Here is a 23,776-nt window from a genome sequence, read left to right on the forward strand (position 1 = left end):
TTTGACTGTAGGATCGCGTTCACGTCTTGACATTTAAAGGCAATAAGTTGAAGTAACACGCTGTGCCAGAGTGAAAAACTCGCCCGTACACAGACAAAGTCTATGAAGATTTAGTAATTATTGTTTAAAACTTCAAATGATTTTTTTCAGATCAAAACCCGATCTGGATACTCTTCGACCCAGCAGTACAGGGAAGATCTACATGTATCAGACATATGCTCGTATGTATCAGACACTCACATGGTGTTTCCAAACTTTCAGTTTTTTTCAGGAGACTGTACCAGTTTCAATTTATCAACGCGTGTGCCGTTGAACAGAGTAATCTTAGCGCTAAAGTGACCGTAATTCCCCTTCCTTATCATCGACTTAGGTAGTCGTAGCGCTAAAGAGACCGTAATTCCCCTTCCTTACCATCGACTTAAGGTAGCGCTAAGTTTGTTTCGTACGGCGCTCAGTTCATTATTTCTTTAACGTTAATTCATTGCATATATCCATATATTTCTGTATCGTTTCAAATAATGACTGGAATGGTCTGACATATGTATGTGAAACAGTAAGTATATGTCCTTATTGTTATTGAGACGTTCCCTGTTGCAGCTATCCACTCAATCAGTCCCAGCGAAGGCAGTGAGAAAGGAGGGACCAAACTGACTATTACTGGACAACACTTTGACGAGACTGACGGAAAGGTCAAGGTCATGATTGGAAGTAAGTTTTTTTTTACTGCAAACGTTGTTTCTATGTCATTGGGGGCGGTGGCGTAGTCTAGTGGTTAAAGCGTTCGCTCGTCACGCTGAAGACCCAGGTTCAATTTCCCACATGAGTACAATGGGTGAAGTCCTTTTCTGGTGTACCCTGCTGTGATATTGCAAGAGTAGTGCCAAAAACCGCGTAAAGCCATACTCACTCACTCGCTCAGTCTTGGTCACTGAGTCGCGTACATTTGTGTTCATATGCATGACGTCACCTTTTGGATGACGTCACGATATTATTACACAATAGTTAAAAGTTAGGGGCGGTGGGGTAACTATGGTCTGAGGACTATCACTGAATGCAGCTGCCATTTAGCAACCAAGGGACACAACCACGGTTGTATTTCGGGACTGATGACAACTCTCCGTGTTGATATAGTTTGCTTTCAAAAATCGGAGTTTGAAGTGGTTGTTTGTGGTGATTCGTGTAAAGTTGTATTTTTTGACGTTCATCATGGAGTTGCCTCCCGCGAGACACAGTCTTCATCAGTTGGTGACCATATAAAATCCTTAAGTGAAAGTACCTTATTTCACGGAGGTATACAAACTGACTTCGAAATGTTTCGTCATGACCTCCAGCAGTATTTCGCGCAGCTGACGTGACCTTCCAGCGAAGCGCAACGCCATTGGCCGATGCAGTTTTATGTCGTATATATGCAGACTTCAAACTCTCTCTTGTGTTTGTTCCAGACACGGAATGTCGAGTGACAGAGCCTGTGACAGACACGCAGATTATCTGTGAGACGGCTGAAGCTCCTGCTGCGGCGGTCAATTACGAAGGTAGGCGAATATCCCCTCTCTTACCTTTCCCTGAGTGACTCAATGTTTGGCAGATCCGATGACACTTAATTAGTATAATAGTCCATAGCCGTAATGGCTTAAGTGCTAAATGTGCACAACCTTCGACCATCACCTTTCTAGCTCAGACGTCTCTCTCCTCTCTCATTTTCACTTTCTTTCCTGCTCTCACTGTTTCATTCTCCCCCTCTCTCTCCACTTTCACTCTTTCTTCTGCTCCCACTTCTCTTAATTTCACTCATAATCTTGTTTCTTCTCTCCTCTTCTTCTCATCCTCGTCATCCAGTTCACTCTCTTTCGTCCTCTCACTTTCACTCTCTCCTCTCTTTCCTTAATTTCACCCTCGTTCGTTCTGTCTCTTCTCTAAATTTCACTCGTTCTCTATCTCTTTATTGCTTTCCCCAACTGTCTCTCTCTCACACAGTCACACAGACACACACACAGGCACAGACAGACAGACAGACAGACGCACACACGCACACACACACTTACATGGATGTTACAGATCCGTCAGGATGAGAAGGGTGTTTATTAATCGACATTTGTCTTGAGTGTTAAATCGACAGTTTTGAAGTTTTGGGGGCACACGACTTCATGGATAACATTCTAATATTCGAAACATGTAGATTCTTGCACCCTTTAATAATGTGATCACGATGTAAGTATCTACACCGAAATGTCTCTCTATGCAATAAATACAAGACGCTTGTATTATTATCTATTAAGGTGGTCGAGGGTTGAAGTTCGAGCTATGGAACACCAGCATGACAAACCTTAAGGACTTCAGTACGTTGACAACGTCCGCCGCCGACTACTACGCGGGGACGATCGACAGCGGCTACTACAAGGACATGAACTCAATGGACAGGTTCAACGTCAGGGCTTCGGGATACTTCGTAGCTCCTCATACATCCGACTATCGTTTCTACATCATGGCAGATGATAACGCTGAACTTTACCTCAGCAATAGTACCAATCCTGAGAACAAGGTAACGCTGAACTTTACCTCAGCAATAGTACCAATCCTGAGAACAAGGTAACGCTGAACTTTACCTCAGCAATAGTACCAATCCTGAGAACAAGGTAACGCTGAACTTTACCTCAGCAATAATACCAATCCTGAGACCAAGGTAACTCTGAACTTTACCTCAGCAATAGTACCAATCCTGAGAACAAGGTAACTCTGAACTTTACCTCAGCAATAATACCAATCCTGAGAACAAGGTAACTCTGAACTTTACCTCAGCAATAATACCCATCCTGAGAACAAGGTAACTCTGAACTTTACCTCAGCAATAGTACCAATCCTGAGAACAAGGTAACTCTGAACTTTACCTCAGCAATAATACCAATCCTGAGAACAAGGTAACTCTGAACTTTACCTCAGCAATAATACCAATCCTGAGAGCAAGGTAACTCTGAACTTTACCTCAACAATAATACCAATCCTGAGAACAAGGTAACTCTGAACTTTACCTCAGCAATAGTACCAATCCTGAGAACAAGGTAACTCTGAACTTTACCTCAGCAATAGTACCAATCCTGAGAACAAGGTAACTCTGAACTTTACCTCAGCAATAATACCAATCCTGAGAACAAGGTAACTCTGAACTTTACCTCAGCAATAATACCAATCCTGAGAACAAGGTAACTCTGAACTTTACCTCAGCAATAATACCAATCCTGAGAACAAGGTAACTCTGAACTTTACCTCAGCAATAGTACCAATCCTGAGAACAAGGTAACTCTGAACTTTACGTCAGCAATAGTACCAATCCTGAGAACAAGGTAACTCTGAACTTTACCTCAGCAATAATACCAATCCTGAGAACAAGGTAACTCTGAACTTTACCTCAGCAATAATACCAATCCTGAGAGCAAGGTAACTCTGAACTTTACCTCAGCAATAGTACCAATCCTGAGAACAAGGTAACGCTGAACTTTACCTCAGCAATAGTACCAATCCTGAGAACAAGGTAACGCTGAACTTTACCTCAGCAATAGTACCAATCCTGAGAACAAGGTAACTCTGAACTTTACCTCAGCAAAAATACCAATCCTGAGACCAAGGTAACTCTGAACTTTACCTCAGCAATAGTACCAATCCTGAGAACAAGGTAACTCTGAACTTTACCTCAGCAATAATACCAATCCTGAGAACAAGGTAACTCTGAACTTTACCTCAGCAATAATACCAATCCTGAGAACAAGGTAACTCTGAACTTTACCTCAGCAATAGTACCAATCCTGAGAACAAGGTAACTCTGAACTTTACCTCAGCAATAATACCAATCCTGAGAACAAGGTAACTCTGAACTTTACCTCAGCAATAATACCAATCCTGAGAGCAAGGAAACTCTGAACTTTACCTCAACAATAATACCAATCCTGAGAACAAGGTAACTCTGAACTTTACCTCAGCAATAATACCAATCCTGAGAACAAGGTAACTCTGAACTTTACCTCAGCAATAGTACCAATCCTGAGAACAAGGTAACTCTGAACTTTACCTCAGCAATAATACCAATCCTGAGAACAAGGTAACTCTGAACTTTACCTCAGCAATAATACCAATCCTAAGAACAAGGTAACTCTGAACTTTACCTCAGCAATAATACCAATCCTGAGAACAAGGTAACTCTGAACTTTACCTCAGCAATAGTACCAATCCTGAGAACAAGGTAACTCTGAACATTACCTCAGCAATAGTACCAATCCTGAGAACAAGGTAACTCTGAACTATACCTCAGCAATAATACCAATCCTGAGAACAAGGTAACTCTGAACTTTACCTCAGCAATAATACCAATCCTGAGAACAAGGTAACTCTGAACTTTACCTCAGCAATAGTACCAATCCTGAGAACAAGGCAACTCTGAACTCTACCTCAGCAATAGTACCAATCCTGAGAACAAGGTAACTCTGAACTTTACCTCAGCAATAATACCAATCCTGAGAACAAGGTAACTCTGAACTTTACCTCAGCAATAATACCAATCCTGAGAGCAAGGTAACTCTGAACTTTACCTCAGCAATAATACCAATCCTGAGAACAAGGTAACTCTGAACTTTACCTCACCAATAGTACCAATCCTGAGAACAAGGTAACTCTGAACTTTACCTCAGCAATAACACCAATCCTGAGAACAAGGTAACTCTGAACTTTACCTCAGCAATAATACCAATCCTGAGAAAAAGGTAACTCTGAACTTTACCTCAGCAATAATACCAATCCTGAGAACAATGAAACTCTGAACTTTACCTCAGCAATAGTACCAATCCTGAGAACAAGGTAAATCTGAACTTTACCTCAGCAATAATACCAATCATGAGAACAAGGTAAATCTGAACTATACCTCAGCAATAGTACCAATCATGAGAACAAGGTAACTCTGAACTTTACCTCAGCAATAATACCAATCCTGAGAACAAGGTAACTCTGAACTTTACCTCAGCAATAGTACCAATCCTGAGAACAAGGTAACTCTGAACTTTACCTCAGCAATAATACCAATCCTGAGAACAAGGCAACGCTGAACATTACCTCAGCAATAATACCAATCCTGAGAACAAGGTAACGCTGAACATTACCTCAGCAATAGTACCAATCCTGAGAACAAGGTAACTCTGAACTTTACCTCAGCAATAATACCAATCCTGAGAACAAGGTAACTCTGAACTTTACCTCAGCAATAATACCAATCCTGAGAACAAGGTAACTCTGAACTTTACCTCAGCAATAATACCAATCCTGAGAACAAGGTAACTCTGAACTTTACCTCAGCAATAATACCAATCCTGAGAACAAGGTAACTCTGAACTTTACCTCAGCAATAATACCAATCCTGAGAGCAAGGTAACTCCGAACTTTACCTCAGCAATAGTACCAATCCTGAGAACAAGGTAACTCTGAACTCTACCTCAGCAATAATACCAATCCTGAGAACAAGGTAACGCTGAACATTACCTCAGCAATAGTACCAATCCTGAGAACAAGGTAAATCTGAACTTTACCTCAGCAATAATACCAATCCTGAGAACAAGGTAAACCTGAACTATACCTCAGCAATAATACCAATCCTGAGAACAAGGTAAATCTGAACTTTACCTCAGAAATAATACCAATCCTGAGAGCAAGGTAACGCTGAACATTACCTCAGCAATAGTACCAATCCTGAGAACAAGGTAACTCTGAACTTTACCTCAGCAATAATACCAATCCTGAAAACAAGGTAACTCTGAACTTTACCTCAGCAATAATACCAATCCTGAGAACAAGGTAACTCTGAACTTTACCTCAGCAATAATACCAATCCTGAGAACAAGGTAACTCTGAACTTTACCTCAGCAATAATACCAATCCTGAGAACAAGGTAACTCTGAACATTACCTCAGCAATAGTACCAATCCTGAGAACAAGGTAACTCTGAACTTTACCTCAGCAATAGTACCAATCCTGAGAACAAGGAAACTCTGAACTGTACCTCAGCAATAATGCCAATCCTGAGAACAAGGTAACTCTGAACTTTACCTCAGCAATAATACCAATCCTGAGAACAAGGTAACTCTGAACTTTACCTCAGCAATAATACCACTCCTGAGAACAAGGTGACTCTGAACTTTACCTCAGCAATAGTACCAATCCTGAGAGCAAGGTAACTCTGAACTTTACCTCAGCAATAATACCAATCCTGAGAACAAGGTAACTCTGAACTTTACCTCAGCAATAATACCAATCCTGAGAACAAGGTAACTCTGAACTTTACCTCCGCAATAGTACCAATCCTGAGAACAAGGCAACTCTGAACTCTACCTCAGCAATAGTACCAATCCTGAGAACAAGGTAACTCTGAACTTTACCTCAGCAATAATACCAATCCTGAGAGCAAGGTAACTCTGAACTTTACCTCAGCAATAATACCAATCCTGAGAGCAAGGTAACTCTGAACTTTACCTCAGCAATAATACCAATCCTGAGAACAAGGTAACTCTGAACTTTACCTCACCAATAATACCAATCCTGAGAACAAGGTAACTCTGAACTTTACCTCAGCAATAACACCAATCCTGAGAACAAGGTAACTCTGAACTTTACCTCAGCAATAATACCAATCCTGAGAAAAAGGTAACTCTGAACTTTACCTCAGCAATAATACCAATCCTGAGAACAATGAAACTCTGAACTTTACCTCAGCAATAGTACCAATCCTGAGAACAAGGTAAATCTGAACTTTACCTCAGCAATAATACCAATCCTGAGAACAAGGTAAATCTGAACTATACCTCAGCAATAGTACCAATCCTGAGAACAAGGTAACTCCGAACTTTACCTCAGCAATAATACCAATCCTGAGAACAAGGTAACTCTGAACTTTACCTCAGCAATAATACCAATCCTGAGAACAAGGTAACTCTGAACTTTACCTCAGCAATAATACCAATCCTGAGAACAAGGTAACGCTGAACATTACCTCAGCAATAGTACCAATCCTGAGAACAAGGTAACTCTGAACTTTACCTCAGCAATAATACCAATCCTGAGAACAAGGTAACTCTGAACTTTACCTCAGCAATAATACCAATCCTGAGAACAAGGTAACTCTGAACTTTACCTCAGCAATAATACCAATCCTGAGAACAAGGTAACTCTGAACTTTACCTCAGCAATAATACCAATCCTGAGAACAAGGTAACTCTGAACATTACCTCAGCAATAGTACCAATCCTGAGAACAAGGTAACTCTGAACTTTACCTCAGCAATAGTACCAATCCTGAGAACAAGGAAACTCTGAACTGTACCTCAGCAATAATACCAATCCTGAGAACAAGGTAACTCTGAACTTTACCTCAGCAATAATACCACTCCTGAGAACAAGGTGACTCTGAACTTTACCTCAGCAATAGTACCAATCCTGAGAGCAAGGTAACTCTGAACTTTACCTCAGCAATAATACCAATCCTGAGAACAAGGTAACTCTGAACTTTACCTCAGCAATAATACCAATCCTGAGAACAAGGTAACTCTGAACTTTACCTCAGCAATAGTACCAATCCTGAGAACAAGGCAACTCTGAACTTTACCTCAGCAATAGTACCAATCCTGAGAACAAGGTAACTCTGAACTTTACCTCAGCAATAATACCAATCCTGAGAGCAAGGTAACTCTGAACTTTACCTCAGCAATAATACCAATCCTGAGAACAAGGTAACTCTGAACTTTACCTCACCAATAGTACCAATCCTGAGAACAAGGTAAATCTGAACTTTACCTCAGCAATAACACCAATCCTGAGAACAAGGTAACTCTGAACTTTACCTCAGCAATAATACCAATCCTGAGAACAAGGTAACTCTGAACTTTACCTCAGCAATAATACCAATCCTGAGAACAATGAAACTCTGAACTTTACCTCAGCAATAGTACCAATCCTGAGAACAAGGTAAATCTGAACTTTACCTCAGCAATAATACCAATCCTGAGAACAAGGTAAATCTGAACTATACCTCAGCAATAGTACCAATCCTGAGAACAAGGTAACTCTGAACTTTACCTCAGCAATAATACCAATCCTGAGAACAAGGTAACTCTGAACTTTACCTCAGCAATAATACCAATCCTGAGAACAAGGTAACTCTGAACTTTACCTCAGCAATAATACCAATCCTGAGAACAAGGTAACTCTGAACTTTACCTCAGCAATAATACCAATCCTGAGAACAAGGTAACGCTGAACATTACCTCAGCAATAGTACCAATCCTGAGAACAAGGTAACTCTGAACTTTACCTCAGCAATAATACCAATCCTGAGAACAAGGTAACTCTGAACTTTACCTCAGCAATAATACCAATCCTGAGAACAAGGTAACTCTGAACTTTACCTCAGCAATAATACCAATCCTGAGAACAAGGTAACTCTGAACTTTACCTCAGCAATAATACCAATCCTGAGAACAAGGTAACTTTGAACTTTACCTCAGCAATAATACCAATCCTGAGAGCAAGGTAACTCCGAACTTTACCTCAGCAATAGTACCAATCCTGAGAACAAGGTAACTCTGAACTTTACCTCAGCAATAGTACCAATCCTGAGAACAAGGTAACGCTGAACATTACCTCAGCAATAGTACCAATCCTGAGAACAAGGTAAATCTGAACTTTACCTCAGCAATAATGCCAATCCTGAGAACAAGGTAAATCTGAACTATACCTCAGCAATAATACCAATCTTGAGAACAAGGTAACTCTGAACTTTACCTCAGCAATAATACCAATCCTGAGAACAAGGTAACGCTGAACATTACCTCAGCAATAGTACCAATCCTGAGAACAAGGTAACTCTGAACTTTACCTCAGCAATAATACCAATCCTGAGAACAAGGTAACTCTGAACTTTACCTCAGCAATAATACCAATCCTGAGAACAAGGTAACTCTGAACTTTACCTCAGCAATAATACCAATCCTGAGAACAAGGTAACTCTGAACTTTACCTCAGCAATAATACCAATCCTGAGAACAAGGTAACTCTGAACATTACCTCAGCAATAATACCAATCCTGAGAACAAGGTAACTCTGAACTTTACCTCAGCAATAATACCAATCCTGAGAGCAAGGTAACTCTGAACTTTACCTCAGCAATAATACCAATCCTGAGAACAAGGTAACTCTGAACTTTACCTCACCAATAGTACCAATCCTGAGAACAAGGTAAATCTGAACTTTACCTCAGCAATAACACCAATCCTGAGAACAAGGTAACTCTGAACTTTACCTCAGCAATAATACCAATCCTGAGAACAAGGTAACTCTGAACTTTACCTCAGCAATAATACCAATCCTGAGAACAATGAAACTCTGAACTTTACCTCAGCAATAGTACCAATCCTGAGAACAAGGTAAATCTGAACTTTACCTGAGCAATAATACCAATCCTGAGAACAAGGTAAATCTGAACTATACCTCAGCAATAGTACCAATCCTGAGAACAAGGTAACTCTGAACTTTACCTCAGCAATAATACCAATCCTGAGAACAAGGTAACTCTGAACTTTACCTCAGCAATAATACCAATCCTGAGAACAAGGTAACTCTGAACTTTACCTCAGCAATAATACCAATCCTGAGAACAAGGTAACTCTGAACTTTACCTCAGCAATAATACCAATCCTGAGAACAAGGTAACGCTGAACATTACCTCAGCAATAGTACCAATCCTGAGAACAAGGTAACTCTGAACTTTACCTCAGCAATAATACCAATCCTGAGAACAAGGTAACTCTGAACTTTACCTCAGCAATAATACCAATCCTGAGAACAAGGTAACTCTGAACTTTACCTCAGCAATAATACCAATCCTGAGAACAAGGTAACTCTGAACTTTACCTCAGCAATAATACCAATCCTGAGAACAAGGTAACTCTGAACTTTACCTCAGCAATAATACCAATCCTGAGAGCAAGGTAACTCCGAACTTTACCTCAGCAATAGTACCAATCCTGAGAACAAGGTAACTCTGAACTTTACCTCAGCAATAGTACCAATCCTGAGAACAAGGTAACGCTGAACATTACCTCAGCAATAGTGCCAATCCTGAGAACAAGGTAACTCTGAACTTTACCTCAGCAATAATGCCAATCCTGAGAACAAGGTAAATCTGAACTATACCTCAGCAATAATACCAATCCTGAGAATAAGGTAACTCTGAACTTTACCTCAGCAATAATACCAATCCTGAGAACAAGGTAACGCTGAACATTACCTCAGCAATAGTACCAATCCTGAGAACAAGGTAACTCTGAACTTTACCTCAGCAATAATACCAATCCTGAGAACAAGGTAACTCTGAACTTTACCTCAGCAATAATACCAATCCTGAGAACAAGGTAACTCTGAACTTTACCTCAGCAATAATACCAATCCTGAGAACAAGGTAACTCTGAACTTTACCTCAGCAATAATACCAATCCTGAGAACAAGGTAACTCTGAACATTACCTCAGCAATAATACCAATCCTGAGAACAAGGTAACTCTGAACTTTACCTCAGCAATAATACCAATCCTGAGAACAAGGTAACTCTGAACTGTACCTCAGCAATAATACCACTCCTGAGAACAAGGTAACTCTGAACTTTACCTCAGCAATAATACCAATCCTGAGAACTAGGTAACTCTGAACTTTACCTCAGTAATAGTACCAATCCTGAGAACAAGGTAACTCTGAACTTTACCTCAGCAATAATACCCATCCTGAGAACAAGGTAACTCTGAACTTTACCTCAGCAATAATACCAATCCTGAGAACAAGGTGACTCTGAACTTTACCTCAGCAATAGTACCAATCCTGAGAACAAGGTAACTCTGAACTTTACCTCAGCAATAGTACCAATCCTGAGAACAAGGTAACTCTGAACTTTACCTCAGCAATAATACCAATCCTGAGAACAAGGTAACTCTGAGTTCCACAACTCTGTTAAATCTGTTCATTTTAAAGGCACAGTGTAACACATTTTCAATCACATGAATTTATGCATTCAGTTTAGCTTCCTAAGGATGCAATAAAAGACTTATTATTCCTTACAACGTGCCTGGGATTGATAATTGAAACTTCGAGGCAGACCACTACCGTACAGAGAACACTTGTCAGTAACTCAGACGGGTTCGGTTGAAATTATGTTCGGCCCCGTGGCTGGTACGATTTAATACAAAATTCCGAATGTTTTTCTAGATATCGTAATTTTTTTTTTTTTTTCTAATTTTTAAATTTATTTATATTTTTATTTATTATTTTTTCTTATTTTTTATATTTACTTTTAATTTATTAATTTAATTGTTTATGTATTTTTTTAAAAAAAAAATTATTTATTTTTTTCGTGGGGGGTGGGTGGGGGGGTGAGAGAGGATTACCTTCCTTGGAGGCTAGTAATTGTTACTGGGAGATACCCAGAAATGCATATTCATTTTTAGAGGAGTATGGTGGCGCGATCTGTAAATTATCATGTTTGGACAAGGCAATCCAATGATTGACATCATGAGTGTCTAAATAATCACATGAACCCACCAGATCAGCGAGTCTATCCGTCCGACCCTCTAGGTCGCCATTTGCGACAAGCTGCAGATTGTAACCTTGACTAGTCCCCGTTTACTTTGTTTAGCACGTGTTAATAAGGTGCAGATTCGGTCACACACGTTCTTACAGACATTCATTCTTATCATGGACAAATGGATGATCAGGACGCGGCCAAGTCAAAATTACATTATGTAAGTGGCAATAAGAAGTTCTTACGGGCACAAATAAAAGTGACGCGCTGATGCCCCTGAAACATTTCACTTTCTTATTTAGTCTTATCTATTGTATACTCATCTATTGTATAACCCATCAAACTCATCTATTGTATAAATTCACACTGCATGTTACCATCAGTCTACACATCAGTCTATTCTGCTCATAGTCAAATTAGCGATAACGGTCATATTATTAAACACAATAGTTTATGTCATTTATGTAATGAAGGCTATATCGAGGATGAATTTCATGTTCTTCTCATTTACCAGTTTCTAAGAACCAGATACCTCCCTGTGATCTCAACTGTGTACAACCATAAACAGCCAATGAAAATCCTGTTAAATTCAAGAAATGTACATTTTAATAAAATCCGTTTCAATATTCCTACAAATGATTTTTGAAATTAGACAGAAACATATGTATGTATATTTATATATCCAACTGCACTGTAGGTCATATGGTCTGAAATACTGAATAAACTTCTGTCTGTCTTTCCGGTTTTAGTACCTACACCGAAACGTCGCACGTGTTGCAATAAGGACGTTGACAGCCAATTGAACAGTTTTCCTTCATCTATACAACTTCTAAAATGCCTCTCAAAGAAGAAGTTGAATTCAGTTGTATCTGTTCTTATTTCAGGTGTTGATGGCCAAATCCAACGTTGACAGAAAGTACACAGATGACCCGACAAACCAGGAGTCGGACGTGGTCGCTCTCACCAAAGATGAAAGGTAACAGACATAGAATGCTCATTCTACAATAACTTCAGTAAATACTGCATTGGTTAATTAAAGGTATTCAGAGGTATGTAATAAAGCTATGTACCTCTGATTTTCCTATATGGTATGTATTTTTTAAGTCTAAATAACTCGGGTTGAGATAAAAACATACTGTGTTTGAAAAACATATCTCCTAATTTTACATTGAAAACTTAGCCTGTTGGATCTGGATACAATTAGTAAACTTTCATTCACTCACTCTCTCGATAATGATTTGACAGGGTAAGCGAGTGAAAGATTTCGTCACGCCTATAGTAGTGAAGTATACAACGGACTGGGCTTATTCTGCGTTTTGTCTGAAAATAATCGCCCCTTACAACTTGGCACAACCGTATTTGATGTAGTCCAGCTACTCCATCACAAGCTGTAAGTGGTTAGACCTGCATATAACCAAGGGTTGACAGCATGAGATATCAGGTTACGACGACACACTGTTAAGTCACACACTGTGTCCATCCGATCTTCAGTGGCTCTTACGACATGGCATCCTGCGGGGGTGTTTAAACCCGGAATCCAAGAAAATACGTCTTCCAGAACGTAAGGACCCTTGAAGTTCCGGTTAGAGCCCAGTAAAAGACGGGATATGGTGGCCAGGTTTGCTGACATGGTTTACGCATGCCAGCGTATCCCAGTTGTATAGACCGATGTTCATGATGTTGATCACTGGGTTGGCTGGTCCAGATTCGATTATTTACAGACCACCGCCATATAGCCGGAGTATTGCTGAATGTGTCGTTAAACAACAACCAATCCAAGCATTGTAAGACTGTCTTTACAGATACTACATTGAAGTGATCATGAACGAAGGAAGTGGACAGGCCTACTTTCAAATAGCTGCGCGTGCATTCGACACGATCTTTATCGCATCTCAGACAGCGGCGGCCTGGCAGGACATGCAAGAGCTAATTTTCGCCTCTAAGGTCATCAAGGAAACCCAGGTAGACCAAATGTTTCAAGTTCCATAATCAGTGGAATTACTGGTTTGTGATTACAAAATGCTCGGGTTGGCAAAGTTTTAGTGTTACTTATTGGAAATCACTTACGAATAGTCAGTTATATGTAATTCATAATAAGTTAATCATCTTGTCATTCAATTATACAGTAGTCAGGGCAGAATGTCAATTGTTATAGGATTACGAAATTGGAATGCGAAATTACCTGATCTACTTTTGTTTTTGGGTTGATTCTTTAGGATGTGCTTTTATAACATTCAAACAATAAAGTATGCCTATTCTTGTAGCATTCCTGTTTAAATTTTGATAGCTAAAAGTTAGCTAAAAGACGTATTTGTTTACCTCAAAGACAAACGCTAGATCAACTGGTCTGGCAGATTATTCTACGTTTACTAGTACCGGCATATTGAGGCATCACTGTATACTAGGTCACCATGCTGTGATGGTGTACTGATCATTAGGAAACATATATACAGAACCGTCGGCTTTAAAAGCGGGTCTTAATAGTTCGTAACCGTGGTGAGATCAGTGAGTTTGCCAACAGACCAAAACACAGAGCCAGGAACATTCTAGGTATCGAATCAAATGCTACAAATTTTGAAAACAAGACTGTGTGAGTGAATTTAGTTTTATGCCGCTTCGGGCAGTATTCCAGCAATATCACGCAGAAATGGGCTTCACACTCTGTACCCATAACATCATTTATTTGGGTAATGAAATTTAGACTATTACTATAGACACTGAAAATACCCTCAAAGAAAAAGTGTACGTGTCTTTTCTCAAGGTGTTAGCAACCTTTGTCAGCCCCTCATCGTGCGTCTTTAATCATTTCAGAGAGTGACTCTCACTGTACCGGCGTCGCAGACGTTGACAAAGGAGGTACAAACTGTTACTGTGGTTGGCAACAGAGAAACCTACTTTCGGCTCGGTCTCTTTGAAGTCTACACAGGTGAGCACACAAGAGTTAGTGAGTGACTTGAGACGAGGCTCGGAAGTCTATTGGAGCGTATGGGGAACATCACCAGCCACCTTGAGAATCCCCACTAAAAAATGTTTCTATTTTATCTAGTACCCCTCCGCTTGACGGCCACCGCTGCCGAGATGGACACCGCCCTGTCCGCCCTACCGAGCCTCTTGCCTGATGGGGTGACTGTACAGAAAGCTGACGAAGGAGCGGGAGTAAAGTTCACCATCACCTTCGACAGCGAGAGAGGTAAGTGGTTTGCACCCTCATCACCTTAATCCATTTAACAGGACACCTGTGACGATCCTGGTTACAAATGGTCTTCAGCAACTCATGCTTGCCGTAGGAGGCGACCAACGGGATCGAGTGGTCAGGCTTACTGACTTGGCTGACACATGTCATCCACGGTAACCGAGGTGTTTTTGTTTATGAGACTGACACTGGTTAAGATGAGAAATGCAGAATATCGCTGTCAGTCCTCCAGAACGTAAGGAACCCTTGAAGTTCTGGTTTAGAATTGATCTTCAGCAACCCATGCTTGTCGTAAAAGCCAGTGAACGGGATAGGGTGGTCAGGCTCTCTGACTTCAGAACCTTCAGAACCAGTAGCATTTGATTCGATGCCTATAATGTTTTTGGCTGTGTTTTTCGGTCTGTCATTGCTTCCACGTTGCGCAGATCGATGCTCATGCTGTTGCTCACTAGATTCTGTGGTCCAAACCCAACTATTTACATACAGTCGTCACGAAGCTGGGATTCTTCTAATAACGGCGTCAAACACAACCAAAGATAGAACATTTCAGATGAAATGCATACACTCCCCATTGTAGGAACTGTGATCTCTCACCGAATTTAAACTTGAAATATTTTCACCTCGCTGTAAAATTTCAACCCGCATTTTAAATGATTGCTATCAGATACTTTGACAGTGGGTTTGGTGACATTAGGTCATTTACTCTTGTCAAGCTGCACGCTGTGTGTCCTTTCAAAAATAATATGTCTTCCTCAATGCTAGTAAATTGAGAAAAATATTCTTCTGTTTCAGGCAACTTTCCCGACCTCACCTATATGTTCGATGCTGGCGGCCCGACCGACTGCACAATCACCATTGCTGAAAAGACCCAGGGGAGATCACCCTTAAAACACTTTAGTCTCAAGATGCATAACGTTCCCTCCCCAAGTATCAAGGTCACCGCCAGTGCCAGTGACGTAAGTGCACCTGGGTCAACGTTCATTGCAATAGTGGGACAGTGTGGAAAACCTAGTGGTTAAGGCGTTTGCTCATCTAAACCAGGGTTCGATTCTCCATATTGAAAATATGCGTGACGCCAATATCACCCTGTAATATTGCTGTAATAAAAAAGTGGCTCACTAAACTCACTAACTGTAATGGTAGCACCAATGAAATGAAAAAGTCTGAATTACTATGGCTTTTTGTGGTATTCATCCATTGCTGCTGGATCGGCAAATAGTGAGTTTGAAACAAGAACCGCATTGATTATCTCCCTTTCCTTGGTTTGCAAGCACCATTCTTTGGAGATTCTAAGTGGACATCACGTTACATCAGTGGAACACTGTAACGGTTTGTGTCCGCCTTACACGCACCTCACTCACTACCTCAAAGATTGAAATGTTTGTGAGGTATAACAGGGATTAATGCGTTAGCTGATATGAGCACAATGTTTAATATATTTTCTTTATTTTCGTGTCCCCCTGCAGTGACATTGTGGGAATATTGAAAACAAACGGAGTAAAACTAAATTCACTCACTCACTCACAATATTATGTTATGATTATAAGTACTTGGTAGACAACTGTCATGTCCCACCAGACAAAGGGTTTCAACCAAGCGCATTACAGTTCTTATCATCTTATCTGATTATTGCTGCAGTTTTAAGGGTGTTATTGAGTATTTGAGACCGAACAATTTGAATTGAGATAATACTTGTTCTGTACTCCAGCTGAAGGAGGCAATGCTGTCATTGTTCAGCGTCCGTTGCCCAAAAATCTACGACGACCCCCCAAACAAGAAATACGTGCAGAACTTTGAGAGTGAAGTCCACAGCAGGTATGGCGTGCCCGTCTCTGATGAACCTCCATTTTGTGGTCGCTTCTCGTCCAAGAACCCCCAGTATGTGTATCTGAAGGATTCAAGCTCAAAAGGAATCTCCCTATCACAGTACAAGGTGGTAAGTACTGAATTCTATTACCGATGATGATGATGATGATGATGATTATGATTCTTGTTTAACAAACTGTCATTAAAATATTGACACAGTTCGCTATTTTGTAATTGTAATTTTGTTACGGAGGAGGAGTGCAGGGACAGCTAGGTGCTTGAGAAGCACCTGCACACGTGTCGACAACGTTTTCGATTCATTAACCTGTGTTGTGCTGTTTCCACCCTTTCTCACACCCCTGGCTGTCCCATTGCTTTCACTCTGTCAATATTTTAATGATAGATTGTTAAACTACTGTTTTCATTTTTAGGATATAAATTCTTCAAAAAACACCTCACAGGGATGGTGTTTTGATTATGATCAGCGTTCCATTACAAGTTATTTGTTTTCAAGTTAGATTGTAATTCAAAAGTCCGCCTTTGGGCCACACGGACTGTAATAAATGTGTACAAGGGGAGATAATCGTATCAAACGCCAGACGTTAGACCTTAAAGGCACAGTATCACACCATACTTCTCGAAAATAATAACAATGCATTTATATGAATAACACTAACTATTAGTCTCCATGGGGAGCTACCACATACTGGATTCCAAAACAGTTCACGTATGAAGATTACAATATTCAGTCTAAAAGATCAAATAAATTAAAGTAACGTGAACGTTGTGTTCAATCGACTCTCGCGTCCTGTACCAGCCTATCGTCATTTCATGGGAACTTCATAGATTTATGTCCCTTGGGGCGCTCTTTACGATTATCTTCAAAAGTTGTGATTGAAACTAGTTCGACAACCACCGCATGCGACAGGTTTTGATGAGGGAAGCAATTGTTTATATTCCATATGAAAATGGCAAATGTTCTAGATATGTGGAAACTGCTCGCGTCGAAGGTTCAATCATGGACTTCAGGCAAGTCGTAAGGGATGATAAGCCTCTTACTGCACCAAGTGAGTGCATATGCCCCAATATGTATACTATAAGGGCTGCATAGTAACGATGCATCTCAGATAGCAACTGGTATTAAAACGGTGGTAAAAACGAAAAACTATCTATAGTATGTGTGACTATCCATGGGTTGGTCGGGGATTAGATCCCCCGCCCCCTTTCTTTTTAAATGATTTATGTCATCATAAATCCACCATCCTTTGCTTGTTGACGTTTGATTGCTGATCTCTGTTTGTTTTTGTTTGTTTTTTTGTTTAGTTTTTTGGGGGGTTGTTTTTGTTTGTCTTTTGTTTGTTTTTGTGTGTTTGTTTTTCTTATTTTTGCGGGTAGGGGTTTTTTAGTACCATCGTGCGATCCGCGGTGGCTGAGTGGGTTAGATTGCTGACTTGTGAAACGGAGATCATGTGACCGAGTGTTGGTTCGAATGCTGTATGGCGCTCAGTACTTCAATCTGTACCTTAGATTTAATGTGTAAGCCCAAATATTGCCTGTCAGACAATGTGACACTAAAACATTGAAGTGTACATAAAATGCTCAGTCATCCAGCGGTATCCTCGCTTGATACATACAAAGGACATGTTCGAAGCATTCAACTGTTGGACGCATTCAAGTTTTAAGTGTTACCGTGAACTAATATCAACGGGTGCCCAGTGGCCCGTGTAGTGAGCATCTTGCGTCCCAGGACCAGACAAGTGGCCATGGGGCTGTCATAACAAATACAGTAAATCATTAAATGTTTTGCGAGCATGATAGTTTTGCGAAAATTGCGAATGACCATGGAGGTCCGTGTCAGGATTGGCCTTCAGCAACCGATACTTGTCGTAAACGGCGACTACCGGGAACGGGTGTCATCGTATCCCAACTGCAGAGATAGATGCTCATGCTGTTGATCGCTGGATTGTCTGGTCCAGACTCGATTATTTACAGATCGCAGCCTTATAGCAGGAGTACTGCTGAGTCCTACGTTAAACAACAAACAATATAACAAAAATCGTACCTGTTTTGATCACCAGGGCTCGTAAGCTTTTCACTAACGGACACATTTGTTTCCAGATGTGTCTTGCCTATAGAGGCGTGGTAAAGAACCTAAACATGAGATATGACTATGAAGAGGAGGATGGAGACAGGCCATTCGCGTGGAGAACCTTCAATGTGCCGGCAGTGGACAACTCTAACATGTAGGTCTAGATATCCAGTCATGAGTGAGTGAGTGAGTTTAGTTTACGTCGTTTGTGGCACTATTCCAGCAATGTCACGGCGGCTGGCACCAGAAACGGACTTCACATGTTGTACTAATGTGGGGGCCCGTGTTTTTAGCCTGAGGATCGAACGATTTAAGCTTTAGGCTATCCCACTTCCCAGTGTCCAGTCATGACTGGATAATGACGTTACAACTGACGTTATTTATAGTTGACGTTATGATATCTGATGATGCCACAATGTCTTTGTAATTTTTTTATTAACGTATTTAATCGTCATTCTAGTAATTGGTGAATCAGAATTGGAATACAAAAAAATAGTAGGTGACAAAATGTACGTCAAATTTTTGTTTGAATTTTATTTTTTCGTCAGTACAACACGCCTTTGCTAGATGTGAGTGATTGAGGTTTATAGAAACATTGCGGAGAAAAACGACACGCGACACCACATATGGGGTTCATCTATAGCACCTATTCGGAAAGTACAACCAAGGTTTTCTTCGTGACGGGCTAATGTTCTTCTGCCTTCTGTTCTTCACAGAACACATGTTAAACACTGATCCATGTAATACATTGGCTTGAGTGGATAAGTGAGTTTTCTACAAAGAGTTACATCCCTTGGTCGACTCAGGATCCGAATCGCTCATTTACGCGTGACACACGGTCATTTAATTGAAATGCTGTTCAAAACGGATGCAAATCCTCTAACGCATTAGGGTGTTAATTTAACTTGTTCGTCTGTTTGGCTTTAGGTGGGCGTACACATGTATTGACCTGCACAAGATTGCGACTGACCACAGATCAGGTTATATCGACTACCGGCTCCATCAAATCAGAATCTACCGCCCCAGCTCAATCGACGACATCCATATCGACACAGTCTCCTTCGTGAGAGAGGACACCACGGAGGACCTCGGTACGTTTTCATTTGTTCGTTTGTTTGTTTGTGATTGAACGCCCAGCATTGCTCTAGCTATATGGAATCGGTCTGATAATAATCAATTCTAGACCAAACAATCCAGTGATCAACAACATGAACATCAATCAACACAATCGTGACGGAATGACATGTGTCAACCAAGTCAACGAGCCTAACCACCTGATCCCGTTAGTAGCCTCTTACGACAAAGACATGTTGCCGAAGATCAATGCTAACCCAAATCCTCGTTAAACATTACTCACTCACAAGTGGAACATTCAATAGATGTTTGACATCTGACAATTCCAATGTTCGTCACTTGTAAAAACTTGCAGACCTGGAACCCATTTACTGAATCGTTTCCCTCTTTCTCTGCGCAGCTGGTATCAACGTACGTCGTATGCAGCAAGCCAAACCGAACGGTGCCTTCGTTCGTGGAGTGGATGTTACCAAAGACGGTGACAAGAACTACTCCATTGCCATCGACCCGCACAACTGCGGCAATAACTTCCCTCTCTTCGCTTCAGAGTATGCGTCAGTATGTACACTTGTGGAGACACATTAATACTGATTTTGGGGGGTGTTCGTTTCTAGCTATATGGCGGTGGTGTTTAAAAATCGATTCTGAACTAGTCGGTCCAATGATCAACAACATGAGCACGTATCGAAGCTATATTTATACGATGACTCAACCAAATCAAACCTGACCACCCGATGCCGTCGCCCACATCTTACGGCAAGCAACGGCTGTTGAAGACCAGTTGCTAACCCGGATCTCCACAGGTCGTTCAGCAATGAGCCCTGGTTTCCTTTCGCACTCGCTCTGAACTTCTATAACACGACCGTGAACTTTGCGTGGCGATGTTTTAAAGTTCAACAAATACCACCCAGTGAGTTTGTTTGTGATCAAACTGCGTGATTCGACTTATTATCAGACCCCGATCATTTTTCGGTGACAAGTCCATTGTTTGTTAACAAGCCGCTATTTTGGCGTTAGAATGTAGGTTATTGTGGCATAAAAGGACTCACTCACTCACTCTTCCTTCAGACCGTAGCAGGCAACTCCAATGTTGACGTTAGCGTCACCCGCGAGTCAGCAGCCTCGCCGCCCATAGCGGGTACCTTCCGGGTCACCTTTAAAGGGGAGACAACTCAAGGTAAATAATAACGTTCAACGGTATGCAGGAAGTGCAAACTTTGACATCTTGGCTGCACATATATTTGTTGCCTTCTTTACTTTTGAACATTTGTGTGTGTGTGTGTGTGTGTGTGTGTGTGTGTGTGTGTGTGTGTGTGTGTGTGTGTGTGTGTGTGTGTGTGTGTGTGTGTGTGTGTGTGTTTGTGGATGGATCTGCTTCTTTGATTTGGTTTTGGTATTGCTTTGTTTTTGTCTTTTGTTATTGTTGTTTTTTGTTGGGAGGAGTAATTTCTAAATGATATTATCGCCATTATTCCCACCATGCTCAGTTTGACATTTGTGGCTTGCGTTTATGTGATGATACCGCCTCTTCCAGCTATAAAACCAAGCGCAACGAGCCAGGAAGTGGAGGCACAACTAGAGGCGCTCGGTACGACGGGCGATATGGGTGTGGAGCGCGAGGGAGATTGCGCCAATTTCAAATACATCGTCACGTGGGTTGGTCAGCCCGGTAATCAGGAGGAAGTGACGGTAAGAATAGTATGACTAATAATAACTTAATTTTGAGGCCAATGAGTGAATAGGCTTTTTTTGGTTCCTTGTGGATTACTAGTATTCGTATTGCTGATGGTTTCTGATTCACGCCGTCCGTATCTGCTTTCAGTACATTGTTCATTGCTTCAGCGTGTGTTTGGGACAACGTACGCTCAACCTCAGGCAAACATCTGTTATCACCTTCTGAGTGTAATTCACATTCTTCGCGATAGACACGCAACCAAAGACTGGAGATATGTCAGCTTTGTGCATTATATGTGCTATTTACGGCCACTATTTAACGTATTGTTTTGAAATATATGTCGAACACTTACTAAAATGTCTTGTAAGTCATGAAAGGTATATGGGTCATATCTTAATTTTCCATTTCCGATGACCATTATCACCAATTCAGTTCTGTATGTGAATACCTGTTTAGATTATTTTCACACAGGGAGAACGTAATTTGGAGTAGTTTCGAACGCTGAAATAAGATGAAACGTAACTGGCTGACGCCAGGCTAATTATCCATTAAGAATTCTTACTAGTATACTTGGCCAAACTGGCAATGGATTTCGCGCAAAACATGCCGACTCTGAACTTTAAATGAAATCTGATGCTTTTACTAGTGTGACAAATCGATTCGTAAATGATCGAATCGAAGGCCCAAAATCGAAAATCTAATCGAACCGAGGTTTTGGTGAACCGTTGCAGCTCTAGTTTAAGGATAAAGTCGTTATTTCTATCCAGCTGACAACGGGTGATGTGACCGGAAATGAGTTCAGCAGCTCTGTCGTGACAACTCAGGACGGCAGCGTCTGGTACGACCCAATCCAGGGCGACATGCTTCGGACCATAAGTGACAAACCAGAGGTACGTACATCTGTTGTTTGTTATTGAGTGAGTTTAATTTTACATCTCACTCTGCAATACTCCAGCTATACAGCGACAACATGATCAACAACATGAGCATCGATCATGGGATACGATGACATGTGTCAACCAAATCAGCGAGCCTGATCACCCGATCCCGTTAGTCGCCTCTTATGACAAGCATGGCTTACTGGAGATCAGTTCTAACTCTGGTATTCACGGGGATACAAGCAGTGGTAGCTGAAGGTCTATTCTAACCCGGATCCTATTGTACATCTACCTCGGATAGCATTGCGGCATCAGACACCATGTACACATATTAGAACCATACATTTTATTCCTTGGTAGGTGACTGTTACGGTGAACCACGTTCCCAGTCTGTGCGATGGCGACTGCGTCTTCGAATGGACCCCCGCTGCAACACCGACCGTCACCGCTATTAGCCCTGCAAATGGTAAGCCCATATCTAGTCATACTCCATGGCTGTACTGGATTCTAAACCCTTGGATGTATGGTATGTCTTCTTTAAAGAGGATCGAGATAGTGAGATGTCAGTCAGTTAGAAATATTTTCATGGACATTTGCATTTAAATTAATACCTTAGATACTTGTGCAAGTTAGCGATTATCGGTGACTGTACATAATAACCAGGGTTTTATCTAGGTTTGCTGAGATGCCTTAATTCGCCACTTCTCTGCAGAGAGTATCGGGATATATTTCCAATTTCAGTTCACAATTTCACAATTTCTCAGAAAGTGAGAACATCATATTTTGCAGTTTTGACCCATTTGTCACCACTGCCGGTCAAACAGTTCGCTTGTTGGTATGAGACGCCGTAAAGATCCGTGTTAAAATTGATCTAACGAGATTCTGTGGTTATCCTTGCTGACTTGATTAACAGGTGTCATCGTATCCCAGTTGCGTAGATAGTTGCTCATGCTGTTGATCACTGGACTGTGTGGTCCAGGCTCGATTATGTACAGACAAATGCCATATTGGCAACTTCAATATTGCAACGTTAAACAACACCCATCCAAACCAACATGGTGTTGATGAAAACAGACCAAAGAGAAAATGACATAAATTCCAAAATGCCAAACATTCTATCTTAGAACTCAAGACGTATACTGTGCCTTTGGCCTCCTGTATACCAGTACCGCAGTGTGCGATAAAACCACTGACCCGAAAGGTAGTAGTTAGTAACAATCCAAACTGGCCAGTAAATTTCCCAAGTCACTGGCCGGAATGGCTAGTGAATTTTCATGGGGTCATGTTGTAACTGTATCAATCTTACCGACTTGTTAATTTTTAATACACATTTAAATCATATACGATTATGGCCTGACAATATGTTCATCATGTTAGCGGCTTAATGATGAAACCCGTATCTTCATCAAAATTTCCTTCTAGTGAATTATATGTGGGCTAGTAACTTTCAGGTGTAGCTGAAAATGTTTA

General features: G+C 40.9%; 1 protein-coding gene across 6 annotated transcripts in view; it reads left to right on the forward strand.

The window, feature by feature from the left end:
- The window catches only part of LOC137288259 (fibrocystin-L-like), a 108,668-nt gene that overhangs the window by 42,028 nt on the left and 42,864 nt on the right, over nt 1–23,776 (forward strand). For 3 of the 6 annotated variants that reach the window (XM_067820736.1, XM_067820727.1, XM_067820744.1), the window contains exons 10-26: nt 151–221; nt 598–708; nt 1,443–1,532; nt 2,277–2,539; nt 12,476–12,567; nt 13,394–13,553; nt 14,403–14,517; nt 14,638–14,781; nt 15,577–15,740; nt 16,493–16,720; nt 18,709–18,833; nt 19,607–19,770; nt 20,154–20,311; nt 20,822–20,930; nt 21,288–21,442; nt 22,196–22,318; nt 22,667–22,772. In XM_067820736.1, coding sequence (XP_067676837.1) covers nt 151–221; nt 598–708; nt 1,443–1,532; nt 2,277–2,539; nt 12,476–12,567; nt 13,394–13,553; nt 14,403–14,517; nt 14,638–14,781; nt 15,577–15,740; nt 16,493–16,720; nt 18,709–18,833; nt 19,607–19,770; nt 20,154–20,311; nt 20,822–20,930; nt 21,288–21,442; nt 22,196–22,318; nt 22,667–22,772 — 2,378 coding nt within the window. Of the gene's footprint in view, nt 1–150; nt 222–597; nt 709–1,442; nt 1,533–2,276; nt 2,540–3,536; nt 3,574–9,999; nt 10,013–10,845; nt 10,859–12,475; nt 12,568–13,393; nt 13,554–14,402; nt 14,518–14,637; nt 14,782–15,576; nt 15,741–16,492; nt 16,721–18,708; nt 18,834–19,606; nt 19,771–20,153; nt 20,312–20,821; nt 20,931–21,287; nt 21,443–22,195; nt 22,319–22,666; nt 22,773–23,776 lie in introns of those variants that run through there. The other 3 variants (XM_067820762.1, XM_067820771.1, XM_067820753.1) reach the window with 3 other exon arrangements.

This window comes from Haliotis asinina, chromosome 1 (genome assembly GCF_037392515.1).
Source record: "Haliotis asinina isolate JCU_RB_2024 chromosome 1, JCU_Hal_asi_v2, whole genome shotgun sequence".
NCBI lineage: Eukaryota > Metazoa > Mollusca > Gastropoda > Lepetellida > Haliotidae > Haliotis > Haliotis asinina.